At 38.4% G+C, this 19,552-nt stretch overlaps 1 protein-coding gene across 6 annotated transcripts in view; it reads right to left on the reverse strand.

The window, feature by feature from the left end:
• Positions 1 to 256: 256 nt before the first annotated feature.
• Positions 257 to 19,552, reverse strand: part of AFTPH (aftiphilin) — a 42,576-nt gene continuing 23,280 nt past the window's right edge. Inside the window, exons 7-10 of one of the 6 annotated variants that reach the window (XM_021555847.3) lie at positions 12,770 to 12,830; positions 11,046 to 11,129; positions 7,056 to 7,179; positions 257 to 1,477 (exon numbers count right to left, since the gene is read on the reverse strand). In XM_021555847.3, the coding sequence (XP_021411522.3) occupies positions 1,333 to 1,477; positions 7,056 to 7,179; positions 11,046 to 11,129; positions 12,770 to 12,830 (414 nt within the window). In that variant the 3' untranslated portion in view covers positions 257 to 1,332. Of the gene's footprint in view, positions 1,478 to 7,055; positions 7,180 to 10,852; positions 11,218 to 12,769; positions 12,831 to 19,552 lie in introns of those variants that run through there. The other 5 variants (XM_021555849.3, XR_014954081.1, XR_014954082.1 and 2 more) reach the window with 5 other exon arrangements.

Below are 19,552 nucleotides of genomic sequence, written 5' to 3' on the forward strand. Positions count from 1 at the left end.
AGCCTCTAAGCCTAAATATTATGAGCCACGCTGCCCTACAAGCCAGAAGGGAAATTGCAAACAGAAGTAAAAGACTGACTCCTGACAGATAAAGAGACAGAAGAATTGAAGGAAAATCCACAGGATCCTTCCAGGTGTGGTTTGTGGGACTGAGCAACACAAATCAGAAGGTCCTAAGCACATCTACTTTACCACTAACAGAGAAGTGAGTAATGCACACATTCTTTAAGAAAAGATAACAGCCTGTATACATATGTATCTTTTAAATTATTTTATTTTGTGTAAGCTAAAAGGAAATTTACACACTTAAATCTCAAAAGACCTTGGGCATGCATATTGACCTTTTTAGAGGTTCTTTGACATAGCTCTCTTTTTTCCATAGGAATTTCCCCAGACATTTACAACCCATAGTTTTTTACTGTATATACAGCCTAAAACCATAGCAATCTATGATTATGTCATTTTACACTGTGCAAAATCAAACAGGAATAGTGGTACAACAGAACATAAAAATTTTTAACAGGTAAATTTCATTGTAAGACATTCATATTGTTTTGGTCCTTCTTTTCCAAATCAAACTGATTAAGAGCAGACAACCTTCTAATGACCCAAAAAAAAAAAAAAAATCAAGTGTTTAGACAGTAAACCATAACTGGAACAAGAAATTACTGACAGCATACCTTTCAAAAGGCTATACAGTGACAGAGCCATACTATTGAAATTCAAGAACATAAAAACTGATCAGCCAACCAATCAAACAGGGGGAGGGGATGGGGGAAAATAAAAGGAAAAACACATCTTAAGCTTGTTAAAACACAAAAGAAATTACTGGGTTTTAAAGAAACAATAACTGAAAAACCCACAAAAGGGACAATATTACCTTTTGATTTTTTTTTCCAGCAAAAAGTATTTTAGTATATGCAGGAAAGAAAAAGTTGCTCAATGCAATCTGAAAGTCTTAAGGGGGAACTTCACAGATTGTGAAGATTGAAGTTTTCATTAGGTGTTTATAGGATTTTTTTTTAACTTTTAAAAGTTTTTTAAGAAGGACACCACCAGTGTATTTCACAAAGACATAAATGTATACAGCCCAGCACAACAAAAAGAATAGATCTTCAAAAAGATTTACCCCCAATTATTTACATTTTTCTCTAATATAAATTTAGGACTCCAGTATGTAAATAAATATACATTACTATGTATACCTTTCTAGTGCTGCTTACCAACAAATCATCTGAACTTGATATTTTTTTAATTAAAGCAAGATTGCTTTTTACGACCCGCAGAGGGAAGAAAAAAAAAATCAATAGAAAACGTCCAATTCACATCACTTTAGTCTACCTTTTCTTGGCAGCTTGTTGAAGGTGTTAATGTGGCTGGGAACATCAACACCTTGGCATGCATGAAAGTTAAGTCAGGAAGGCTAGAAATCACCTTGGCAGCCTCTTCACTAAGATGTTCTTCCTTTTTAGGCTTCCTGTTGGGAAGAAAAGAACAAAGTGCATTAATCCAGTACCTGATAGCCCTGGGATCACTGAAACAATCACTGATTGAAGCAATGTTCTGTCAGCTTGTCTCCCACTGACAGGCACTTCTGTAAGCTACTTGAAGGTAGCCTAATGTTATAATACCTACCTGCCTACCAATACTGTGTTAACAGAGAGTGTCAGCAAAATGTTCCTGTGTATATTGTTGCAATAAGGGGGAAAAGTCCTATTCAAATGATAATTTTACAGATTTTTTTTCTTTCCTTTTTTTTAGCAGCTTCAAGAGTCAAGAGACTCACTTGAAGAGACAACCATGCCCATATTTTAGAGATAAAACAGTTGGAGCATTAGTTCTAAACTACCTAAATCTGGTACAATTCTTCAAAAATAAAATGGAAAAGATCTTAAAAGGACTTTAATAATTTTAAAATAAAAAGGCACTTATCCTTTGCAACATGACTGTTCTTAGACTGCCCATCATGCCACTCTACATTGTGATCCCAAAACCTTTTTTCCCCTCAAGATTCAACAGCAGCAGAAGGTGCCTCACAAATAAGTGCATCTGCTTGCTTTGAAGTGCAGGAGTATGAGTAGCCATGATGCACATAGCAGTTTGGGAATCACTAGGGTTTACTTTGCCTTTTGCATTATTCACAAGAATTACTGAGCACAAATGAATAAAGAAGTCTGAATCCCATGTCACTTGGTTCTCACTATTATGCAAAAAATTCACACTTCCCAAGAAAAATGAAGCCTGGCTCAGACTGCTACAGACCCCCCTCTCTCCTTTGCCCAAACATCCATACTTTACACATATCTGGCTTATCTTTGAAGAACACTGCCTACTACTAGAAATACTCAGTTTTCCATCAAACATTATTCCAGTTTCTAAAAGGTACCTGTAATGATGTAAGAAATTGTAACTGAATAAGCCCCCTTAATGATGTAAGAAATTGCAACCATTGTAGGGGAGGGGGGGAAGGTTGAGACAAAATGCTTGAACCAAAGAAACTGCTTTCTCTAGAACACTTCAGAAATCTCCTTTCTGTATCTGGTATTATTGATAAACTTTAAACCAAGCCCATGAGAGGATGATGTCCACTCAATCATGAAGCAGCAGGTACTTTTTGTTAGCTTCCATGAGGATTGTTCTCTCAGCTGAGCAGAGACTAGAGGAAAGCAAGGGGCTACATGTCTGCTTCCACAGAAACCTCAGAATTCCTTAGCTAGAAGAAAAAAAGAGCTGGACTCAAATGCATCCTTGACATCTGATGATTGTGGTGACACTAAACTATCACTTTTGTTTGCTACTTGAAATCCCCACTCAGTGAAAGTTCTCTACATGAGGCAGCCTAAATACTAAATCTGACTTACCTTCACAGAACAGCAGTATTTTTTTTCTCTGCTGCAGTGGAATTTCACGAGCTACTGACTAGGCAGATTACCAAATTCTGGAGGATAAACAAAGCTGTGTGCTGGTTTTACTGAAGGAAGAAGCAGAGAGCCAATATGTGCCTCCTCTAACAACTTCACAGCCAGCTCTGTTTGCACTCAAGGGTCTATCTCTGAGCTGTTGAAATGTGGTTCTCAAACACCACTGTGCTATCAGTATCTGGTGCCACTATTAATAATAATTTACCACAAGCCTCTTAAAGGTACCAACTCCTGATGATCAAGGACTTAGAGCTAACAAAGGAGTGTTTGGCAGAGGAAGCCAAGGGAAGAGGGCTGCCTTGGAGATGTTCCTGTAATTGTTCATCAGGCTAGATGGAGCTCACACACTCCTTGCTATTTATATTCCTCTTCCTCCTCTGCTCAACTACAGCATGCTAAGAAATGGCACTGCTGGGTCCCAGAGGCAGTGCTGCCTTTCACTGTGTCACATGCAGCACCTTTGTCACAGGACAGTGCCATCACTCCTGCTGTGCCAGCTGCTCTCTCTGCAGAACAGGCACACCAGTGAGGTGCCAACCTCACCCAGTTACCAACTGCTCCCCTTCTGGCTGGAAAATTCCCCTTTGCAATAATTTATCTACTCCAGTGTAATGTACAAAGTATCTCTAAAGCAGGAGAAGCTAACACACTAATACAGCAACCACTGCTAAATGTGACCAAGACAGAGCTATAAACAGAATCACTTGGTAATGAGACTGAAACCCTTTTTTGAAATCATCTCAGTGCAGAAAGGGGCAGGGTGGCCAAAATTCTCCATTCTTCAATGGAGAGAGGCAAGCTCCTCTGCAATACAATAAAACTGGACACTGCAAGTACCCTTTCTGTGTAACAATCAACACTTGTGGTAGCAAATATCACCAGGACAACCCTTAAGAGTTACTCATTAACCCTCTGATTTTAAAAGACAAAGTAGCATCATTACAGCAGACAGGTTTTACCTTTAAAACTTAGCAAACTGCTACTAACTGTGATGTCCTTTAACAGGGGCAAGAGAAGTAACTGTGCATTAACTTTAGGCACCACTTCTGCTGAAGTTCCTGTTGCCAAGAGCTTCTTTTGCCGAGCCCTGATCAGAGCAGAGAAGTCTTGCAGAGCTTCTCCTGCTCATGCACTCCTCATTTCTAGGTGCCATGGCTTAAAGAACAGACACCAGAGTGAGTGGACTGTCAGTGGCAGCTGTCCTATTTCTGCCTGCTTTGGAATCAGAACTTTTGATTACAAAACCATGAAAGGACCCATCCCTGGATCAAATCAAGGTCTCTGCCTCATTCAATCCTCTACAGCACACTTTGTCCCCATCCATCTCTTCTCTTACACCAGGTTACATTCCCTCCCAAGAAGGACAGGAGGGCTACCCCTAACCAAGCATTTGTACCAGCTCCTCTATCTGTAGGCACTAAATTTCCTTTTCAAAGGCATGTTAACACTAAGCCACAAGAAATGAACCAGACTTAGAGGCAGGAAAGCTGTTGGAAGAAAATCTGGCAAGAAAGAGGGAATGCTTTGTCCATCACTTGGCATGTCACTGTTCTGTTTTGCATTCCAACCCCTTCCTGCAGCATTCAAGTCTCTCAGGGCTTCAGTCACCTCTCATGTTTGCAAAGGGTTTTTAGGATAGCACCAGCAAGGCTAGGTTTTATCAGCAACAATGAGCTGATTAGAGAAATGCACTTTAAAAACACTCTGTAATTAAAAGTTAGCCCGCTCCATCCAACAGCATCCCCAAGGAGTATTTCCAGTTTAAATTAGGGTTTTGGCCATTTCTTGGAAAGGTATCAGTGCTCTGCTTTCCTTCAAAAAGACAGCAGATAAACTTTTGATCTCTGCCAATTCTATGGAACTAGGCAAGGCTGGAGACTCTGTGGAATGCTGCACTGGATCCCTGACCTTCAACACTTACTACTGCTGTCAAGGTTTTAGGCTCAAGCTGGGGGGGAAGTTTCCCTCCTCTCCCAATACTTTCCTGCTTTCCTGCTGAGATGGCTTTGCAAGTAAAGACAGGGCTACTTTAGACAAAGACAACTCTTCACATGGCACCCCACAGCTGAACAGTGGTATTGTCACTCTAAACTTTACCCTAAAGATCCTGAATTCAGCCAAGTTACAGACATGGGATAGCCTCAGCACAACTGAAGCTGCCATGAAAGTGATCCTAATCCACTGGTTCAGTCAGTTATTATGGATAGTTAACATTTCCAGGCTGGTGCATGAACCTCATTCTCATTGACCTGGCTGTACCCAGCCACTCCTATTTTAAAGTCTCCAGTTCATCACGAAAGAATTGATTATAAAAAGCTAACATTGTGCCACACTAGTTGGCATACTGCTGAGGCTACACCTTCTTATTTCTCAGAAGGCTTCTAGCCTGAAAAAACAAACTGTTTTTCTTCTGGGGAGCATGACATCAAGAAGAAAAAGCACTTGATTATTTTTTTTAATTCAGAGTGGATAAGGACATACAAAATGTATTAAACCGTGGAAACAGCTAATCCTTGTCTATGTCTGAACTTAGTCTCCAAGTCTGAGATCCCAGCCTGATCTATTGCTACATCACAGATCTAGAACCAATTCCTGTTGGCAAGCAATGCTCTCCAGAACAGGAGAAGAGCTCTGACATCTGGATAAAGAGCTTTAAGAGCACAAGTAAGAGCTTTCAAGTGCATTGTGGAAGCACTGGGAAAAAAACCAAACCCCTCATATCAAAAAAACAGTGCAGAAAAATGAGGGTCAACACTCATTTAAGCAAGTTTCTTTGTAAACAAAAAGCTAAGACATCTTAAAGCAAGGTACAAATCTAAGAGTGCAGATACAACAAAGATACATTTAGAGTTTCCATATCCTGCTGTGGTTACTATTAGAATATAATACAAAAGTATTTCAACTGCAACTATGTTTTCTAATTCCTGAAAGCCAAACTTCCACTACAGTATCTCCAGGGAGAGTATGTGCACTCCATGGATAGAAAAAGAGGCAATCCAAAAGACCAAAAAATCAGCATTGAAGTGGGGAGTTCCCTCTACTGGTTCTCCCTCGAAATTTCACGGCTTGTTGGTTTCACATTCACTTTGAAAATTATCACTGCAGGAAAACTGGGAAGATAGTTTTGTCAGTAAAAGAGCATGTTTGAAAAGAACTCTTGAAAATTAGAAATGAGTCATTTTAAGCAAGCCAGCTCCATCCCAGCATTACTGTGCCTCCTCCCAAGGGCTGTTGCATGAAAACACATCTAGTTTAAGAGTGCTGAATAAACCCTAAAGCTCACTTGTGAGTGAAGATATGTTATCACCTACTTGTTGCACGTTGAGGCACACACTTCCAAAAAACCAATGTTTTACTTGGTAAAGATTCCTCAGCATTTCTTTTAAAGGGCACAGACATTAATTCTATGTTAAGACAATCTAGGATCCCACTAGTTAAGATACACATTAAAAAAATAAACCCAAAGAACACAAGCTTATAAATGGAAAGATGATTCTGGACCCAATCAAAGCCCAGATTTTAAGAAAGCCATTTGATGTCTAAAGCCTTTCTATAGATACTACCTATAAAAAAAGCACAAAACTATTTCATGTGTGCTCCACTGAGGCAGAAATGACATCCTTAACCAACCACACACTCAATCCTTAACCTGTAACAGCAAAATTAAGCTGCTTTTTGCTCACTGAAGTTTTGACAGGTGTTAGAAATATTTTTGAAGGGACAAATATAGTCATAATTGTTAGTCTGTTATCATTTTACTTGTGGAACATTCTGTATTTATAAATTACACAGAGTCCAAGGAGAGTCTTCTCTCTCAGCCCTAGGTCACTGAGCTGATTCAGTTTACCCTGCCACTCTCAGGAATCAGCTCTGGTGTTCACAGAGCTGCTTCTTCCAGTTCAGCCTTTGGCTCCACCTTTTCAACCTAAGTCCTGGTGATCTTTTTCTATCACAAACTCTCACCTAGCTCATGTTAGACTTCTGAGATAATCTGAAATAAGAACTACAGTACAATGAACTTCAGATTTAAAATTCAGAGCCTTGTGATCATTCAGGAACTTCCACCCTTGAACTGCACACACATTCACACCACCCTTAGAAACAGAAGAATCATGTGCAATGAAGAGCATTTACCTTGTGGACGTGCTTGCCTTCTCCACTGTGGACATGAGCCTTGCAAAAGCATCAGTCACTCTGCTGCTTGCGTTGCAAGTTTCCAGTTTTGAGGTTGTCAATTCATACAACTCAGGATCCACACCTTATAGTATAAAATAATAATCAGTGATGGTTGGAGGCAAGCAGAGTCATAATTAGTCACAGAACAACTTGCTAGAGACTGTTTTCTGTAAACATCTGAATCATTTATAATTTCAAGATACATGAAAAGAACATGACAGAACATGTTTGCGTTTCTGAAGCATCATCTTCTCTCTCCACCCTTTTTCAGCAGCTTTTTTAGCTGTAGTACAAAACACATGCCTTGGATCAAGTCTGGCATACAAGGTCTCAGTCTGTGAGTAAACAAAACCAGTCTGATTGACTTTTCAGAGTGAAACTTCTATAAAAATGTCAGCTGTGTCAAAATGGATTGTTTCAATTACTTCAACTCAACTGCCTGTATTAAAAGAACACTGCATATTAACAGGGACCAACTCTTCACCTAGAGATTACAAACAACACTGGCATGCAATAGAGTGCATTTAGTATCTGGCTTTTCACTAGGGTCTGTGTTGAAATTATAAGTGAGGAAAAGCAGCTTTTATGAAACATTGAAGTGGAATAGCATTAAAAAAAGTTACATACTAATATGCACAGGACCACCAAAACTCTTAGTCTGTGCTCCTTTTTCAGCTTTCAAGTATTTCTAATGCATTAAGAATCTGAATGTTTCAGCCTTAAATTCCTAGCTTCAGGTATCTGAGGTCAGATGTTGAATTTTGACATCACTTTTGTTGCAAATGGATTTCAAGTTTTGGCAGCAGAGGTCATTCTGAAAACACTGCAAACAATGGAAACCTGTATGCAAAAATTATATGACTTAAAATTCTACCTGTTTAGTATCAAGCATCACATCTCAGTAGGAAGTAGCTCCAGGATTTTTAACTATTACATACTGTTTCTTAAAAACATTTTCTAGGAATTAGAATTACCAAAATAAATCAAGAGGAAAGACTGTAACAAGTTTTGTTGCATTTGAAATCGCTGATACATCCCTAGTAACAGTTTCAGATATTTTATGCTTCACAGGTCTCATGAGGCATGGAATGTGCCATTCACAAGGTGATTTTCAATAACAGCACAGAATTTTTGTTCATAAAGCACTGTGCTTACCTCTGTGCTAAACAGGTGTCACACTTGTGCCTTTTGGTTTGGACAACACAAAAGCATTTCATCCTACTGCAGAACAAACGCTGCAAATACTGGGACCTGGTGGTCCTGTACAGCTCCCTGATACAAAACCAGCATTTATTAATGTTTGCTGATGATTGTATCCAGCTTACTTCCCAAGATCAAGATGCTTTAGAAGTATTCCTGTAACACCAAGAGATTAAAAAAAAAAGGCCAGTGCCTACTGTCCTGCTTTTGCCACCAGTAACTGCAGCACTGTGTGTGCTAACAGATGATGTTAATCATCCTCAAACTTGCTTTGCATGAGCTCTCCACAAGCAGTGTCTTGACCATTCATCCTTTTGGGACAAGTTAATTCTTTTATTGTGAGGGAAACTAAGCTGACCAAAATGTAAAATAAAGAAAATCATCTGGTTGAGTTGCAGGAGGTGGAAGATTTGTTCCACATAATATAAGTTGAGTAGAAATTAATCAGCTGTCCTTTTAACATATATTTTTTTTTTATGTCTGGATTTTCCTGGTTGATTTGATCCAGTTCCATGCAAAATACCAAAATATGTTCTGTCCTGAGACCAGTATACCAAGACTTCTACAAATGTCAGATGTTTACAGAACTTAGAAAAAGGAAAAAGCCCAAATATTCCATAAAATATCCACTTTCAATCAGGGAGAGGAAGCCTTGAAGAGATACACTTTGACTTGCAGAAGCCTGCGAAATCCCATTAAGGTACAAATTGGAAAGCTAATTGAAGGAAGGAGCCCTCTGACATGCAACTCTGCAACAAACATTAAATGCAACCTTGTAAGTTACATCATTTAGATATTCCCATTTACAGTCCTGTCTTGGGATGTCACTGCTCAATTTACTGTTCTTTAGGCACCTCTTATTCAGCTGCATTTATATTAAACTATTAACATGAAAAATAAAACAGTATACTATATCTGTGGGAAAACACTAGAAATTAGTAACTCCCTATTCATAATGTGGAATGAAAATTTTTATTAGTAAGTTATTTTGAGTACTGATGAAATCAGACTGAGAAGAATTCAGTGTCAATCTATAGCAAGTAAAACTAAGTTTCCAAAGAAAGAATAAACTTCTATTGATAAAAGTAGCAAAAGCAAAAAAATCTAGCAATTTGTCTTTCAATTACTTTATGTATTTTTTAAGAGTTGCATATTCTCCATTTTATTCAGATGATGAGAGAGTATTTAAGGAAACTGCAAAACCTTAATGAGATATTGAAGGAAAGTTAGCCAACCAAACCCCACACAAAGCTCCTAAACACACACACAAACACACGAGCTGCAAGCCATGAAACAAATGACTTTCCCAGAAACAAGTCAGTAAGGAAAAAAAACCAAAGCCAAACCAAAAGAAATAATAATAATAAAAAAAGAATAAAAAGCACTATAGGGCATACCATAGAAGGTGATACCTGTAACTTGATGAAACAATAACATAAAAAATAAAATGCAATAAAAGACTAACAGAATATTCCTCCAGTAATCCCTTTCAGTGTGCACACCTTCTGCACAAGCAATAATGCACATACCCAACTACACAAACAATAATACATGTGCTGGGCACTGATGACTTGTGTCAGTGGACTTAGCACACACTTCCTAAAGAATCTGTAGGACTCAAGCACCTTGACTTTGTTAGCTGCCACTTCCATGACAAATCTGCCCTCTTTCATCTGATAATGGTATTTCTCAAGGGTGGAATAAAAAAATCATTCAGATTGCCATGCCACAAAATTGCTTTCAGTGATTACATTTTAAAATTAAAAAAGCATGTTTCTCAAAACAAAGAATACCATAATAATTATAATCATTTATTTGAAATGTGGGAGGACCCCAAACATCTGATGAATGGGTTTTAAAAATTAAAATCACTAAGAGGAACAATATCTTTCCGTGAAGAAATTAATTATCATGGCTTCAGGCATTGTATTGAAGGAGTACTTGAATTATCAATTTAACCTATGCACTGGAACAAATCCCCAAAGTGTTCCCTGAAATTCCTGCAGGAATTTATTCAAAGTGTAGGTTTTCACAAGCTTGTGCAAAATACTCAGAGCATGTAAAAACCACATGAAAAATGAATTCAATTTCTTTCACACATTATTCAACGAGAAAGTGGGGTTTTCATCTCCTTTTTAAGGAAGTAAGTTGCAGATAAAGTGCTCTGGTTTCAAAATTAACATTCATGAGCTTCTAATATCCCACAAACATGCAACTATCCTTCTTTTCTATTATAAAGGCTGTTAAAACACCTTTTTCACTGTATCATTAGTGGTAGTCCATGACGTCCTGGGCTGTCATGTATCCAGGTTGATAAATTTATATTCAAACATGGCTTCCAAACATCATCACAGTCCTGTAATTTGGAGGCACTCAGAAGACAGCAAGCCACATCTTTTAGGCCACATCTACACCATTTTTCAAATTTTTTAAAGTGCTTAGAAGAGTTAACTTCTGGAATGTCTCATTTGAAACAAGTGTTTTAACATCTTATTTGCAAGAGCATAGAAGCCATTCATTCCTTCAGCAGGTGACAAATACAGAGCTGACAGTACCTTTTAAATACTTCGTACTCGATACAAAACATCAGAAAACAGAACACAGATTAAAGGAAAAACGGCAGTAGAGAGACATTTTAGAGAAAGGCAATGTAAAACTTCTCCTTGTTTGTAGGAAAGTCAAGTGATGTGCTCATGCTTTTAGTAAGTCGTTATATTCTTACAGTTGTGGTTTGAACACTCTGCTGACCTGGGATTGTGGTGGTGCTGCTAGAGCTACTGTCATCCACGGGCCCAAAGAAATCAAGGTTCAGAAGAGTGGAACCTCCACTAGCTTGAAATTCAGTGACCGTGTTGGTAGGCAGCCATATAGAAGGTAAGCCAAGGGAGGGGTTTATGTGTAAAAAGGGGTAAGACACACACTTGAACATGCAAGTTATAATTAGTACTCAGTACGCAATTAAAAAATCGACATGAAAACAATGCTTACAGTATTAGTTTGTACCTTCTAAAATGTTAACAACTTAATTCAGTGCACATTTCCTCATGTACAATGCAGCAAGGAAATCAACACTAGTAATTTTAAAATAGAAATATTTATTTCAATCTAAAATTAAAGAGAACCAGCACGACCCAGAGAGAGAGATGTGACCAGTTAAAGGGAAACAATATATAGGTCAATTGATAGTTAAAATATAATGGGCTTTTTCTCCCCTCACTGAAATTGAAAGCCATTCTTTCATCAGGAAAACTTAGCAGATCCTCAAATAGCAAAGAACAAAAAGAAAAAAAATCCAAAATTTTATTTAGCAGCTTTAAGCTATTAATTATCGTTATCTTAAAGCAGTGTGACCACTGGGTAACAAATTACACTCTTATGTCCAGTTCCTCACTGGCAAATTATACTGTTCCCCTTTAGTACTAAAACAGAAATCAAACCAAGATACATTTTAAAGTAGTTTGTTAAAAGAAAGCATGATGATTGACTGAAGTAGTAAAGACACCAGACAACAGCAAAAGGGTCCATCCAGGCTTTCCTTCAGCACCATGATATTGCTATCCAAACTCTTACACCCCACACGTTCTGCAACAACACAGTGTGGCAACACCAGTGCAGTAAGAGATGCACTTTATCTGAGCCTGCCTCTGAACTTGTGTGTCATCAGTCAGTTGCTGTCAGCAGGCTCCTCGTAAAGGAGTTTCTTGATAGGTTTCTAGTCTGTCAATCAAACAAGTTTCCAGAACTTGTTTTATTTCCTTCGCATGCACTTATATTTCTGACACTGGAGGCAGCGGCACAACTCACTTTGCTATGAAAATAGATATAGGTGAAGGGTCTTTTAGGTGATAACTATATACATTTACAGATACAAAGAAGTTCGTAGCTACCTCTTTAATATATTAGCTATAATTAGCTCTTTAGTGTAAGCAAAAGTGATAATGAATGAAGTCACATATTTGAAATACAAAATTATCTTTAAATCTGAAAACTTTCAGCTCAGGAAGTGTATATTTTGCAAACAATTTGTGGTTAAAATATTGTGCTTTGAAGTAGCCACTTTACAGAAGTTTGTCATTCAGAGGATGTCCAAAGAGATAGCTGACTGGTGAAAAATACTTTTAGGAAGTAAAACTCATCAACCTAAAATGCTCATTTGTTAAGAGTTTCATTATAGTCTGCAGTTATACATAATGAAGTGTTAATATTGTCACTAGCATATGGCAAGAATCTAAAATAACACTTAACTTCGTATTTTTCAAACTATGTAATACTTGTCATAGGGGAATTGTTAATCAGAAAGAAAGCCTGAATTTCCAAAGTTAGGAGTAAGAAATAAGTATTATATATATTTATATAGATATGTGTGTGTGTGTATATATTTTAAAAAAATAATCAGCAGATAGATGTTTGTCTGAACTTTGTAGCTTTCTTATCTCTAGCTCTGGTGCTAGAGGCTCTACGGAGAGACGTACCATCTAAAGGGTTAGTAAGGCCACTGCTACTCCAGTCAAACTGGACAGGTGGTAGAGATTCCTAGAGTTGAAAAGTCAGAAATCAGATTTCATAGTCAGTTCAGGTTACAACAATGCAAAGCAGTTCAAACAACAGATTCTTTAGCGTCTAAACACTAAAAAAGACAAGTAAATGATCGAGCCCCAACTTTGGGGAGGTGTGTCTTTTCATAATATGCACTAGAGATTCAAAGTAGATTTGTTCTACCATAGGAAGTCTATTAAATTCTGATCAGCACAGATTAGGTAACTTCTAACTCAAACAGGATTTGCAAATTAACTAGAACATGAATCGAATAACAAACCTTAAGGCATCATTGAAAATTAAACTATTACTTTCAAGGAAGATGAGGCACTTTAGCATAAAAAGTTATGTATACACAATTACAGGGCAAATTCAGAACAGTGAAAGCTGTCTGTGCATACATTCTTTGTCTTGATCATATATTTTACTTATCATTAAACGACCAATCATTCTTTTGATTTGTTTTGCTCTTAAGAAACACAATTCCCCACACATGAGGGACAAACTATCAACACCCTCTCCACGCCACCCCTTTAAAAATAAAAGTCCTGTGATATATTATCTTTTCACAATTAACTCATCCTGATCTAGATACAAACCACTGGCAGCAATGCTTGAACAAGAGGAGTATGGAAACACTGACTCCTTCTGGGAGCCCATCCTTGCCTTTTGAGTTCCTCTTGTTAAGCTTTTTGGACACAAGCAAGCAGCAGGGACCATGCTCTACAGGGAAGGTGTGTTCAGGTGCAGTGTGACTTGCAAGCACTGTCTTCCTGTACTCTCGGGACACAAACTGATGGGACAGTAGCAGAAATGTCTGAAAGAAGCTGAACCTTTCTACTTCTGTGCATTACACTCTGCTCTCTGCCCAGTGAAGTCAATTCTTGTGAGGCACTGGGAAAGGATGTACCCTCAACTTCTAAAGAAACACAGTATGGAAGAAAAGCAATGGATGCTCTCAGCAATGTTTTTTTAAATGCATCAGTACTTGTTAAGATTCAGTGGCTGAGCCACACCTTCTCCTTGCTTTTGTAGAAAATCAGCCTTAATTTTTTAATTTTAAAACTTCTAACCATCTGACATTGAAGAAAAATGCAGATTCACTAATTGAGACTGTAGCAACCTGAGGTAGCTTTGTAGCACAATTAAGCTCACTGTAAAAGGCATTTCCTCAGTGCTAGATCTTTGCAGGAAGCAAAACAAAGGGAGCTGGAGAATTCTGTATTTACTTATAGGAAAGATATTTCTAAGCAAGGCATTTACTATCTAATGTCTTAAACAGCTTGAACAGTATTCTCTCCGTGGAGGTTAATAAACTGATTCTTCACTTTTTACTTTGCTTTGGGAATGATATTACTAGCATTGAAATGATTTGCATGTAGATATAATGTCAGCAGTGTGTTAGCTCCACCTGATGAAGTAATGATCCCTATCATCAGTAGCTTGTTTAAACTTTGTCACATGTGAAATATATTAACATTAAAAGAAGTTTGCAGGGAAAGAAAAGGGTAGTGAGTATGACAATTTAGTAGCTTTCTGCCCTGAGCAAAATGAACTCAAATTGAAATAAAGTGGCTTCCTACCAACTTTTACTGAGGAAAACACCCAGATTTTGTGTCGGAGTCCTGAGTCAGGACTGATGACTGACAGAGCTGCATGGAAAAAGTTGCAGCAATGGCTTGCTAAGTGTTTGCTTTTAATGATGGCCTGACTCTCAGATTTGACAAAGAAAGGACAAAAGATGTGATGAATTCTTCCTAAAATGGGAAAAAACTAGTCTGACTCCAAATCAGTAAGAATATACCAAGTATATTAGTCTGCTCTGTGGAATGAGGCCACTCTGCTGACTTCAGCTACTTTGCAAAAGAGAGGGTAAGTAAAGCAGCCCCCTATACAGGATGCTGGCAAGTCCCAGTCTATACAGTAGGAAACCAAGTGAAAGGAGAAGGCAGAGGAAAAAGCAAAATTAAACAGCAAGTTTTCTGTTTCTTGTTACCTCAGCCCTAAGAAAACTACATTGGGACACCTGAACACAAGTACTGAAAGCTCAGCCAGTGGGAACATAGCCAGCAAATGGGAATGTTCAGCCTTTCTGAAGCTGTGAGGTTGTTAGGTTACTACAAGTATCATATTTAGAACATGCTCTAAGGAAAAGTGCCCAGTCCAGGAGAATACTGAGAAATGGAGCACACTGCTTTCACTCCTCCAGGCCTCCATCTTAGATTACAGGACACAGTACAGAAATGAAAAAGTATACTGTCAGAATACTACTCTGAATGTTAAGGAAGTAAGAAAGAGGAAATTAAAATGCCTGCCTGTTTTACTGCATCATATTTCACTTTGATACAAGTGAGAGATGTTTTCACACAGTAATTTTAGAATGTATTATGTAAGAGCTCTCATAATCCAAAAGAGTAAAATGTAAATGTTTGTATCTGTGCCAATAATTACCCAAGGAAAATTAAACAAAAATTTTTAAAAAAAAGGGAAGCATTTTGCTGTCTTAAAGCTGGGCAAAAAGAATAAAAGGACTTGTAATACAAATATTCAGATGGATCCCAAAAATGAGCATCATATGCATTCCAGAAAAAGCTTTACATGCAAGTAATTAATACATTTCATTGTGCATATTCATTGGCAAAATTATATCAGTTCTGAAAACTGCTCTTTTCAGACACCCCTTTACACAGCTGTCACATCTGAGAGAACAGCAAATTCTGTAGCATCTCTTACCTGCAAATCTATCTTTCTTACTCTGACAACAAAGCTACACTCACTCTCACACTCTTGGATCTTTCTCACACATATAACTGGAGAGCAGTGCCTGATGGAGCCTTTGGCTGGTGGCCAATAATATGGCAGTTTGCATCTGTCATTGTTAGAAGTCCTGATGGTCTCTTATGTAATTAAAAGTGTTTTTAGAGACTGTCACCCCACAGGGTTTAATTAAGGTTCAGTCCCTAATAGCCAGCAAGTGTAAGATGTATATTTCTATTATAATCTGATCCCTAATTCAGTGGCTTACATGCAAGCAGATGTGCTGTAATGGGCACCTGCAGAAAAGGAGCATTAGTAATTTTCTTCTAGAAAGGTCTGGGTCACTACAGGTTTTTATTCCAATATAAAACTTACTAAGTAAACCTTGGCAGGTAACTCTACAAAATAAACAGTCCCAAACGGAGAGAAGAGAATGCTTTGAAGCAATAGCAGAAGAGCAGAAATATCTGGACAACTTTCTTCAAAAAATCCAAAGAGAATCAGATAAATAAACCTTAAAACAACATTAACCAGAAAACAGTATCAGACCAAGAGAAAGTAGTCATCATTAAGTCCAGACAGCAACCCTTTAGACAAACTGTGGAATATATTTTGCATGCACTGCCTGAAGACTTGTCTGTGATTTAGAAGCCCACTAGAGCAGTACAAAACAGAAGAGAATGGCACCTGTCTTGGGTCTCACAATCAAAGGGTGCCTGTCTCACCAGCTAGTCCTTACACCTGATGTGCCTTGACAAAGCCTTTTACTTCAGCCCTGTGAAGTCTTTCAGAAACCACACTTAGATCAAGGCAACAGTAATCAGGGGATTATTTAATATTCTGTTTACTGCCTTACAGCTATGAGCATAGAGGAACAGAGAAATAAACCCCTCAATTGTCAAGATAAACAACAGATCAAAGGAGAATTTAGATTCTACCTTCAAATATAAAAGAGAATGACTCTACAAAACTCATCGTTATACAATAAACTAATGTGACAATCCAGTCAGTGACTTGCTAGAGAACTCAATTTCAAAACCCTTTAAATTATAGCTTAAATGGCTCAAATGGAAACTCGTCCACTCTATTTCCACCGCCTAACTCAGTGAGACCCACTGGAGGGAATGAAGGCAAAACATTCAGAGTTTGTATCATAACTAGGAAGAAACACTGCAGCTCATTTGCTACTTTTTACCTCATTCTATTAGTTCTAAAGTTCTCAATTTTAAATCTCTATATGCTTTTGCCTGTTTGCCTACAACTGTCGGAATCTGTGGTATTGATGATCCCAAAATTGTAGAAAGTCTCTGTCTGTCAGCCCTGCTGCCAAAGCAGAAGCCATAATTGGTCTGTGCTGGTTTCCAGGTTGTTTATTCTGTTTATCTCTCACATGTTCTGCTGCCCTGCCCAGCTCTGTCCTGCAGGGCAGCGTGTGGGGCTCTGCCCTCAGTGGGATGTTACAAACATTAAATACCAGAAACTCCCTGGGCTGCATTTACAAGAACGTGCCAATATCTGTCACCTACGTTGGACAGTGTGTCCCCAGCCTGAACCAACAGAAAAATGCCAACACCACAGTGAAACATGGGGGGCATGAAGAAGGAGAAAAAGGACAAGACACACCCAATTTCCTCCATCTTGTCCCTTTTGGACCCCTTATCTAGAATCCTAAAATTTTACTTTTGCACCCGTGCCACACTTAATTATTACTTATATCAAACACTCAGAGCTGGTAATTCATGCTGTAAGATTGAAAACTCTTTTCCATGGACAGAGATCACAGCCAGTGTCTCTGGGGCTCTGTCCAGGGGGGTTCCTGACCCCTGCCAGGGCCCCAGGCCTTCCAGGGCAGCCAGAGGGAAGCTCTGATTCCCACATCCAACAAAAAGATTTAGGAGGTATTCCTGTGTTTCTACAAATGTTCTTTCCACTATTACTTGCACCTGATCAGTCTTCCAAAGTCTTACTCCCTTAGCAGGAAGTCATACCCATACAGACACTGATCTGTATACATGTGCCATAAATGCCAGCCCTCAGAGGAGAGAGAACTTTTCCCTGAGCAAAGAACACGAATCTCTCAACCAGAGCCTCTCCTTCCAAAGAGAATGTAAATATTCTGAATTTTCTGAAAATATTGAAAAATCTTCATTCTGAAAATGGAGGAATTTAGAAGTTTAACTAAATAATTACACATTAACCAGGTGCACTAAAGAGATACTGGAATAGCTGCACCTAAATAACTTGCACTTAGAATAAGAAGTTTCAGAATAAGAATAATTTTAGAGTAAGAAGTTTAGGAGTCCACTAAAACTGCCTGTATTTCTACTGAATATTTTAACAATGTTTGTAGCATAGTTCCTAACAAAATGTTTGTTGTGGTAATAAGATGATGTGCCCAATCTGGAATATTCTGAAAGAGACATTTGCACAATGTGACATGAAACTGGATTTTCCCAAAGCAAACAGAAGCCACCAATCATGGACAGAAGATGAGACCAAGAAACAAAGGAGGTCTTTGAGGTGGAGAATTGATTGTTCACGCCCTGAAACTATCAGGATGTCATCAAACTGTAGCCTCCTAGAGTTCTAAATGGCTACAATCTCTAACCCACCTCTTCCCCTAAAGCTTATTTTAATGTTTGTCTTTTTGGAAAAGCTAGCCTAATGCCAACAGTGCAGACAGACAGCACAGAAGCATCTCAGATGTGTTCATGGACCACAACTATGGAACAGAGATGACCTTGTCAGAACAAGCTATAGGTCAAGATGATCACACTGTGACAAGTAATGGGAAATTCTGTAGCAGGAATTTGTAATTACAGAAAAACAGAGACTTTGGTAAGTAGAGGTTCTTCTTTTTACTATGACTGTCAAGCAACTGAGAAAATGGCACTTGTCAGAGATGCTACTTCAGGCTCTCACAATTCTCTATACTGTTTAGTGTATGGCATAATTTATGAAAAAGAATTATCCTCTGCTACATAGATGTCACACTTAAAGCTCTGCAGTGTGGCAGAGCAAGGACTGCAGGAACATCACTATAGTCACAAGTACCTACTGTTCAGGTTAGGTGTAGCCCAAGAATAATTCTTTCTGGAATGCCTTCAATCAGAAGTCACGAGCATAGCAGGTAACTGAAGATGCTGGGTGGATTAAACAAGACCTGCACTAAGGAGGGACACAGCTGAGTCTCTGAATATGTGCTGAGCATCACTGTAATGACACTGAAAATGAAATACCTCTGCATATCCCATTAGCTTGTTGACAACCACACACATTGCAACACGCATGGCATTCAAGTGCTCTTCTACCATCCTTAACATCAAAACAACAGCAACAAAGAACTCGTGAAATTCAAAAGCTCCCTCCTAAACTCCTCTAAATTAATTTTGTATCAGACTTTAAAGACAGGGAAGCCAGCAAAGCAACTGTGTGTAACAGATAATTCAATAAAATCTGGCACAAAGGGCCAAGAGCATTTATACAATCAAAAAGTCAGATGTATGCTTGTAGTGACTACACCCTAAACCTCTCTTCAGACAGCTGGGCTGCTTTTCATGACACTCTGACGAAGTAAGAAAGGACAAAAGGCAATGAACATGAACAGTCTAAATGTAAATAGGATAATTCAGAAAATTAAGTCCTAACCAACATGTGGAACAACCCCCAGCAATAAGCAGAATAAGCAAAGATGAAGAACCTTAGCCAGAGGTCAGATGAGCCTAACATTACATATAAAATCTGTCTACCTGCCCACTGCCTTTGAGAGCAAACTGCTGTGTAGCAGTAAGGATCATCAGGACTCTGAAATGGTGGCCACCAGCTGCTACAGCCTCATCACAGGGACTCCCAGTCACACATGAAAAACAGATCCAAGAGCAGGACTTCAATTTGACACAACCAACACCTGCCTTTTACATACAGGTGTCTTTGAATGCACCATCCACATATTTTAAACATAA

This window comes from Lonchura striata, chromosome 3, assembly GCF_050655825.1.
Source record: "Lonchura striata isolate lonStrDom1 chromosome 3, ASM5065582v1, whole genome shotgun sequence".
Lineage (NCBI taxonomy): Eukaryota > Metazoa > Chordata > Aves > Passeriformes > Estrildidae > Lonchura > Lonchura striata.